Source organism: Chenopodium quinoa, unplaced genomic scaffold (assembly GCF_001683475.1).
Source record: "Chenopodium quinoa cultivar QQ74 unplaced genomic scaffold, ASM168347v1, whole genome shotgun sequence".
Classification (NCBI taxonomy): Eukaryota; Viridiplantae; Streptophyta; class Magnoliopsida; order Caryophyllales; family Amaranthaceae; genus Chenopodium; species Chenopodium quinoa.
In genome coordinates, this window is record NW_018742879.1 from 3086316 (window position 1) to 3095518 (window position 9203).

General features: G+C 36.0%; 1 protein-coding gene across 2 annotated transcripts; it reads right to left on the reverse strand.

Moving 5' to 3' along the window:
* Positions 1-13: 13 nt before the first annotated feature.
* Positions 14-5168, reverse strand: LOC110726498 (nuclear ribonuclease Z-like). 2 transcript variants are annotated; one of them, XM_021905976.1, is made up of 8 exons: positions 4854-5168; positions 4235-4397; positions 4037-4107; positions 3826-3921; positions 3017-3130; positions 2123-2191; positions 1956-2030; positions 14-334 (listed from the first exon to the last, which is right to left on the reverse strand). In XM_021905976.1, the coding sequence occupies exons 1-8, from the start codon at positions 5085-5087 to the stop codon at positions 260-262; spliced, it is 897 nt and encodes a 298-aa protein (XP_021761668.1). In that variant the 5' UTR covers positions 5088-5168; the 3' UTR covers positions 14-259. The 2 variants fall into 2 exon arrangements, 1 of the variants encoding a protein (XP_021761668.1); XR_002512384.1 differs by lacking the exon at positions 14-334 and adding an exon at positions 2598-2861 and having other exon boundaries at positions 2017-2030.
* Positions 5169-9203: the final 4035 nt, after the last annotated feature.

A 9203-nucleotide genomic window follows, 5' to 3' on the forward strand; every position in this document is an offset into this window, starting at 1 on the left:
TGAAAATCAGCAATAAAGTGATGTCAAAATTGAATTTCATGGTTCACTGTAATACTTGATTTAGTAATAAACATCTTCATGTTTGCTAGCTACTAGGGTGATAGTACATGTCATGTGTACAAATGCTTGTATTTCTAGTGTGGGCAAAAGGGGAGAAAAGAAGAGAAAAAAACCAGTTCAATAGTCTAATGCACAAAAACAACTCGACTTCTGTACAGGAGATGGACGTGGCTGAAAGCCCTCATTATAACACCAATCATCAGATCCCTTCAGTGAGTGCAAAGATCCGTCCAGCAAAAGCTGATGGCAAACTCGAAATGGCTCCTTCGATTTCCTGCAAAAGCTGCATAATTAATAGCTGGATTTTGGCATCTAAATAGATGTACCAGCAATACTTACAGTAAATAATACTCCAGTAGGATTTGAGTTAAGGGGTCAGAAGAAGTAACCCAGCTAAAGTTACTTTGCAAATTTAGGTACAAATTTAAGCATCACTTTTATAAATGGAGCAAATTAAATTTAAAATAAACGGCTAAGCAAAGGCAAAACTGAGGTACTCTGTAACATTCAACGAGAGAGAACACAAATCAAAATCAGGCTGAGAATTATAACTGTATACGATGTTTTTAGTTTTGGTGGGTATGCATACAACATTACAACAGGAGGCAACAAAATATACACACTATGCTTCAAAAATGCAGCAAAAATTGTGAATCTAGATGCATTTTTTTAATGTAAGTATGTAACTAGTTAATTTTTACTCCCGAGTAAAGATCCAAATATTTTCTCCCTCCATATCTCCATATTAGGAAGCATCAAGATCAGCTCTTCTCCTGTTATGGGCCAGATTTTTCTTCCAATCACATCTGATGCCATTTATTATAGCTCCCCAAGTTCATATAGTATTGCCAAGCCAGAAACATGACAATATCCTAACTCAGATGCCCTAGAAATATGGACGGACATAAAAGATATTCCCTAGGATTCTTCAGCACAATTAGCACAGCATAATTGTTTTAAACAAAAACAATTTCTGACCAAATTTAATCTTCTATGCACAGAAAGCCCAGCAAAGGGATTCTTCAACACCTTTTAAACGAGACTAATTTTTCTGACGAAATAAAACTTCTATGCACAGGCCACAGGAAACCGAGCAATAAATATTAAAAAATACACACAATACTCATCAATCTTGTGCTCCAAGCCTCCAACCACCCACACTGCCACCTTAATCCTTCACCTCTAAAAAATATATAAGCCATTTCAATTTAAAAATTACCTTTAGTTCTGCAAGGCAAGCACAGCCATCAACCAACACTACCAACAAACTCATCTCCTGATTAAAGCAACTTATTTCATTACCAGGAAATTAGGAATTCCCCTACTTCATCTCAACATTACTCACCATCCTATTTGAATTTGTGAATTTGGGAAGGAGAGATTGGTATACCTAATCACTTAAAGATCAATATACATAATCAGCTTTAAAACTGAAACCAACTTCAGGAGTTTGCATATATAGGACATCTAAGAAAATACTTTCACATTGATGCTGCTCGACAAATCATTTCCATTTAGCTTAATTAGCTGCTATCTAATATTATGGTGTAAGGCATCAAAATTCAGATGTTTATAATAGCTACATCTTGCATATGTTCATGAGAACCTGAGGGAAAAAAGTAATGTCTAAAGGGCAGATATAACCAAGTGTAGAATCTGCTAAGCAAAGAAAGATGAAAACCACAATTGTTAGAAAACTACTTAAGACTAGCAAACAAAGAAGAATTGACAAAGGCAACAAAAGAACCAAATATCCAAGTCATCTCTTATCTGCCACATGCACTTATTCTAGTGAGTATAGTTTCACATCCATATGTACAAACAATAAATCAAAGAATAAACAATTCCACAGCCACTAGAAAAAAGAAACAAGGCCGGATTTTCAAATCTCTTACCTCTACAAAGTATCTTGCAGAAAAATGGATCAGAAGAATTGCCTTATTTTGAAACTTATCAGCATACTTTACAACCTGCATGATGATTAAACAAACGAATTCAATAAAATAAAAAAATAAAATAAAAAAAATTATACAAACAACTGATACAAAGGATGAAAACGAACCTCATCCAGGTGTGTGTGTCCATAATCTCTTGCATGAACCACGTCAACTGCTTTGTCTAAGAAGGTGCACTGCAAGACAAAATAAAAGATAAAACATGCCTATTTAATCATCGGAATCTCAAGAATAAACACAGCTATTATTCACCTAAGAAGCTACCAGTGGAGAGAGGATATTGAGAACAAAACAGTAGTTGATAGAGAATTCCAGCAACCTTAGACATACAAGTACCACAAGGTCCTCAACCCACTGAAGTCCCTGCCATAATGGGTTTGGGGATTTATGCCTTGAAGAAGGATAAGATGAATAGAGCTCTAGACCCACAAACTGAGGCTGCTTCTAGAATTAACATTGAAGTTGTGGTGAGCAAAATCCAGCACTATTAATAAGCTTATGCTATGCACATCTAGCAAACTCACAGAACAAAAATCCAAACTCAACACCCTCTACACATAATGGTTTTTAAATAGTACTTACAAAAAGAAGAGGTTGTGCCATATCCAAAACCATTGACTTTCAAGTTCCAACTGTAAGTGTTCCCCAACTAAAACTCTTGCAAACTCAAGAACCCTTGCTAAATTTGCAAATTTCCTCAATACCCATTCGTAAGTGTTTATCCAAGAGTTCTAAGCCTGAAAGTATTCCTTCTCCCCGTAAAACTTGTGATAAGAGCATGACACGCAACAGGACAGGTCACATGGATCTTACATCACAATTCACCAACACAAACATCATATACATCTGTTTTGCAGATCGAAAAACCAGAAATTCCACAAACAAATCAACAAAGAAGGCAGAAGCTCAAATAAAATAAACTTATCAAGAAACATCATTGTTCGAACAAGTAACAGTCAATAAATAAATCTGAAAAACCAAACGCTCATAAAGTGAGTTACCTCCATCACAAGAATCTTTGCGCTCAGCACATCAACATTATCTGAATCAACAATGAAGTCAACTGTTGTGTCTCCAGTAAATGCTATCTCAGGTGATGTAGTTGTTGTGGTAATCTGCCAATGTGGAACCAATCCATCAGACAAAAAATATGCAGAAGGCAGCAGAACCAAATGCATGAGAAAGAAGTATGTTAAGTTGCTGACCACTTATGCATTTGCATAGCTTGTCTTTTATTTTGAAACTATTCTAACTTATAGGGTTGGTATTGGGGGGAAGGGGGAAGGGGGAGAGGGGATGCTAGAACAGTCTACTCCTAAGACTTTGAAAGGCACAGAACATCACAAGAAGGCGTCAAATATGTACCTCCAGTTGCAGCTGTGACGACATGTGTGCAATTTATCAAATTAGGAAGGACTCCAACTGACCTTTAAGATACCAACTACAGAAAAAGAGGACCACAAGTAAATAAGCAGTCAACTAATACAAACCTATACTTCAGAATGTTATTGTGTTTGTCTGGCAATTACAAACTACAGCCACCCCGACATATGACTAAATGGTTACATGGACCTCAATAGATGTATACATCTAAAGTAAGGAAACAATGCCAAAACAGATAAAAAGTATCATTTATCACTTATATAGTCTAACATTCTCTTCTTATCATAAAGTCCGATTAATTACAGATATAAACTGAGAGCACAAACTCACGGACTCATGACTGAACAAACTAACTTTTAGAATAACCGTCTACCTTATCACCATAAATGCAACAATTGTCGGTTGATAATACAGCTACCAAACATACCTCCACACCTTTATCCTTCAAAGCCTTGATCTCATTTCCAGGAAGACCAATGTAATCTTGCTTAAGCTTGTGCTTAACTGAATAAATTACATATCCCTGCAACATAGAATATGAATGAACAAAGCATACTTGCTTTATAGCTCGAGGATCTCTTAGACCCACATAGTGAGATCTTAAAAGGGGAAATAACTAAGAAGGGAGTACTTGGTACCTGACTGGGAATGACATGATATGTCTTAAATGCTTTAACTTTGAGATCCCTCCTGATATAGAATTCTTCTCCTGAAAATTATAAAAATAAAAAATTTAAGCACAATAATTAATTAGAAACTGTTGGCATGATCATTGAAAAAAGCAAGCTTGGAGTGAGTTATAGACAATGAATATGTGGATCTAATACGAACATTACCCACGTCTATTCCAACTAAATTATTCTTCAGCTCAGATTGGTCCATTGCTCTGTGTACATCAAAAAGCCTTTCCACATCCTCTTTTATAGCTTTAGGCACAAAAATCGTAGGAGGTTTCATAGAGAACAATCCACGAGTCGCAACATACATTGGTAATCCTCCCTGATTACACATCACATTACACAGTACACATAGTATTTAGGAGATGGAAACATTTCACAAAATACTCCATAGTCTATTTGAAAAGGCATATAATTCATTTAAAGAATTCACCTTTTAAATAAATATAGAATTCACAGTATCAGCAAACAGCTATCCATTAATTTGTTAACTTTATCAACATATGATTAAAGAGACAGTGTGTTCCATTTGTTATACAGTTCACAGTACCAACAAACAGATGATTGAATATCATATTACAAATCTCAAACAGTTCCATTGCAATATTCCAAAAACCCATATTTAGATCATTGCAAAAACTCAGAAAAACTCAACAAAAATCAAAATAATTCAAAAACAAAGAAACCCACAATATAGTCAAAAAATCCCAAATTAAGATTATGGCTAAAACAGAAAAAATGAAATAATTGATAAACCATAAAGAATAAAAAGACATACAATGTGATCCATATGACCATGGGAGATAAAAAGGAAGTCTTGAGAAATGGCGCGTTGAGGGCACCTTCCGATATCAAAAGCGAGGTTGAGAGAAGGGACGATTATGCATGTTTCTTGACCAGCAATTGATAAACCCTCAATTTGATAGCCTTGTATATTTATTCCTCTTTTCTTCTTCTTTGTTGCTGAGTTTGCTTCCGAGTTCGACTCGTTGTTCTTTGGCTCCATTGACATTTTTGATACTGTAATATATATGGCAGTTCTTGACTCTAATTTTACACACTCAAACAGTCAAATAGTTCTTTCTTTTGTGAGTTGTAGGTTAATTTCAATAAAAACCCTCACCAGAGCAAAATTTGTCCTATAAAGCGACTTATAGGTTTAAAATTTTAAATGGCTTCTCACTAATGTTACTAGTGGAGGAAGTACTAATGAACAAACCTTAAAATATTAAAAAGTATTGTAAGCACATGGGAGTGAGAGAAAGGAGGAGAGAGATTGGCAAGTGGGACCAATTTTTAAATGTACCACTAAAAGCTTATATAATATCATTGAATATGTAGTGATATTATTTCTATACGTAGTTGGTACCACTAAATGAATATATAGTACCATTGAATGAATATATAGTACCACTGAATGTTCAGTGATACTATTTGATCATCTAGTGATACTATTAATCACCCAGTGGTACATTTAAATCCAGCACGTGGGTGTGAGAGAAAAGGAGGAGAGAGATGGATAAATTTCATGCGAAATGTCTCAAATGCCCCTTGATATGTATATACAAGTACCTATCAAACCTCCCTTTGGAAGGCCCCGTTACTAGTGATCGTAAATTCGTGATCACCATAAATTCAGATTAATATGCATTTCTGTTTTTCCTATTGCCTTTCTTTTATTTCGGGTTTAACAAGTTCTTTTCTCCCTTTTAGTTTGGTAGGATTATTTTGATAGGATGAGCAAAAGCCTAGCTTAGAAGGATTTGATAGCTTATGATTTAGTATGATTTTAAAGTGGTTTTGAGCCTTCGTATTAGGAGAAATCAATGTCTCGATTCATTAAATACTCTATTTTTATGCAGGTTGTGTATTATATGCTTCACGGGGTTGTAAGTATTTTGGTGTATGCTATGTATTTAGGTATAAAGATGACAATTTGAACTTTTTGGGATAAAGCAGCAAAGAAGTTGGAGGCAAAAAGATTAAATAAGGGAGTTGTGGAAGAATGAAGCAAGAAAGGAAGAATGAAAGAAGCAAGAACAAGTGTCTTGGAGTGAAATAAAAGGATTTGAAAGAATTTTAGAAGGATTTTTGCACTAGGTCAGCTTCAAATGATCATATTTTTTCCCTACTCATTATTTGAGGTGATTCCTACCGGAGATTAAAATTTGTCTAAAGAGCTTTCCAGCAACTAATCACATGTCTTATTTCGACAAGTAACGAAGAAGTTATGGTCTTGCAAAACGAAGCCCAATTCCAGCATGTTCGTGCAAATTAGGTTCCAGTAGGCAGTAGCCATGATTTTTGGAACTTTGAACTTCCGTGCCAACTTTGGCATGTATGTGCATTCTGTCCTTTTTATTAAGGGGTCATATTAAAAAGTTTAAAACCCCCTTAGCTTTATTTGGGTAGATCTCCTCTCCCTTAGATTTCTTAGACCCACTTCTCTTAGTTAGCAATCGTTTTCTTAACTCTTTCTTTCTTAATTAGTGCTAATTATTCATTAAATTAACTTAGTTTTTCTAAACTCAATTACTCAATCATTGTAAAAGACAACCTCAAGTTTTTGTACTCTAAATTTCATAAATTTCTCAATCTTTGAAGCTCCATGATAGTAATCTATATCTCTTACTCTTATTATTTTCTTTTTTAATTACTATGAATTGTTAGTTTCTCCTTTAATCTCACGTATTATTGCATGTTCAATCTGTCTCCATACTATCACTACTCTCAACTTGTTAGATATAAAATTAGAATTAGTTGTTAAGATGTTTTCACCATGATTTGTGAGTAGTCCTTTAGCTAAGGGTTGGTTGAAGACCCATCCAAACTATGGGTTGATTAATTGTAGGTATTTGCATGTTCACTTTAAGTTGATTGATGATTAAAGAGTTAGTTTATTGCATGTGTATTTAGATGACCACTTATTGCTCATGTATTCACTACTTATGCTTGCATTGAAAAATGAGGTTTAGTTGTGAGCCTTTTCTTGTATGATATATAGACCAAATTTCTACCTTGGTTAAGATACATTGTTTCAATGACGTGGTTGCCTTAGTTGCGTTAGGTGAGAATCTCAATTAGTTAGGCTTTTATGCTTTCTTTAAGCGATCAAAAGACAAACCCAAGTTAGTATTCCGCTTTCTATCATTGAGCCTTTGTTGGCCTATCTTGTTAGTTGAGTTTGGTTTAGAAATGATTTAACTATTGTGGCTTAGAAAGAAGGCAATGTTGAGTGACCGTTCTATCACTTAATTTGCGTTCATGTTCACCTACTTTGTTGATTCATTGGTTTGGTTGGTGTCGAATCCCATCTTATCCTAGCGTTTGTCTCCCGTATATAGTATATTCCTTAGCTTAGTTTAATGGTCAATTAGCTAATTAGTCAGATGCCTAACTTGTGACCTAATTAGCTTATAGTTGTTTTACGCTTTTGGTGCACTTATTAGCCATTCTCCGTGGATACGACCCTTTACTTGGCCTAGACTTGTCTTAGGTTAGTTTAAGTTACAAATATTACTTGGCTTAGAAGTTTCATTTAACGACATAAATTATCCCTTTGTCACCTAACCCATAAATTTAAAAAATGTATTACAAACATAACTTCATAAAATTACTTCTTGTTGAACTTGGTGAGTAATTACCTCCAACAACTTTAATTTCTTATCCTTGGATGATAACGAAATAAAAGAAACCCTATAAATATGAGGGGAAAAAAAGTTAGATAGCCGAGGAGAAACGAATATGTGGGTCCCACAAATGAAAAGTTGACAGTGTTAGCTTTTTTTTTCTTCTTGAACATACAAAGTTACCCATATTAAAATGCAAATATTGACGATTATACCCTTAGATAATCAGATTAAGGTCCTATTCTTTTGAGCTTGTGGGCAAGCAGAGCAGAGCAGATTTTAGCATAACAGAGCAGAGCAAAGCAGGTGTCAACACAGCAGATTGAGTTAGCAGAGCAGAACAGAGTAGGATTCAACAAAGTAGAGCATATTTCAACATAATAACGCAGATTTTAGTGGAGTAAATCAAAATAGAGTAGAGCAGCTCAAAAGAGAACACAATTTGTATTTTCTCCGAATTACCACACCAAATCTTTAGAAAACCCATACTTTATTAGAGAACACAATTTGTTTTGGACGTTTTAGGAAACTAAGCTTCCCGAAGAAAATAATTACAAATTTGGTTGCGTGGCAAAAGTATTTACAAAAATAAGCTTCTGGGGTAAACCGCTGCCTCGGGCAGCGTTTTACCCTCTATTTTTTAAAAAAAAAAAATTCTGCTACAAAAACGCTGCCCCAGGCAGCGTTTTTATAGTTTGACTTTTTTTTTCCCTGGTTTATTTTTTTTAAAATTAATTAAAAAAAAAGGCAACAGCATAAAACGCTGCCCCAGGCAGCGTCTTATGCTTGAACATAAGACGCTGCCTGGGGCAGCCTTTTATCTGTATATGTTTACAGGTAAAACGCTGCCCCAGGCAGCGTTTTACCTGGTTGGCAGCACCAAACCAGTTTCTTACCCCAACCCTCAACATCCTTCCAACACCACCCCCAACCTCCTTCCACCACCTCCAACCCCTTTCCATTACCGCCCTCCACCACCACCGCCTTCCACCACCACCACCACCTTCCACCACCTCCAACCCCTTTCCACCACCGCCCTCCACCACCTCCAACCATCACCTCCACCACCTTCCACCACCACCTCCAACCATCACCTTCCACCACCGCCTTCCACCGGCTTCCACCACCTTCCTCCACCGCCGTCCACCACCTTCCACCCCGACCTCCCACCACCACAACCACCTTCCAACAACCGTCCACCACCACCTCCAACAACCTTCCACCACCACCACCTCCAACAACCTTCCACCTCACACCACTACCTTCCACCACCACCGTTGACAAGTCAATATATACATAAATCAAAACATATTGGGAAACAAAGAACATAACACACAAATGTTGACCGAAAAACATTTATTATATTAGAAATGTAAATGTTATATACCTAATCTATACAAAAATTTTACTACATGAAATAACTAAGCTAACACTATCCCGATTCATCTATCCGGGGCAATTGATCTAGGTCAGGTTGCTCGACCCTCTGTCTGACACGC

Excerpts from the sequence above, each read along its gene's own strand:
- LOC110726498 (XM_021905976.1), bottom strand. The coding sequence starts at position 5,087 with ATGTCAATGGAGCCAAAGAACAACGAGTCGAACTCGGAAGCAAACTCA. Across the intron at positions 4,108-4,234 it reads TTTAGTTGGAATAGACGTGG|GAGAAGAATTCTATATCAGG; the intron begins GTAATGTTCGTA and ends TATAATTTTCAG. Across the intron at positions 335-1,955 it reads CTGCAAGATACTTTGTAGAG|GAAATCGAAGGAGCCATTTC; the intron begins GTAAGAGATTTG and ends CAGCTTTTGCAG.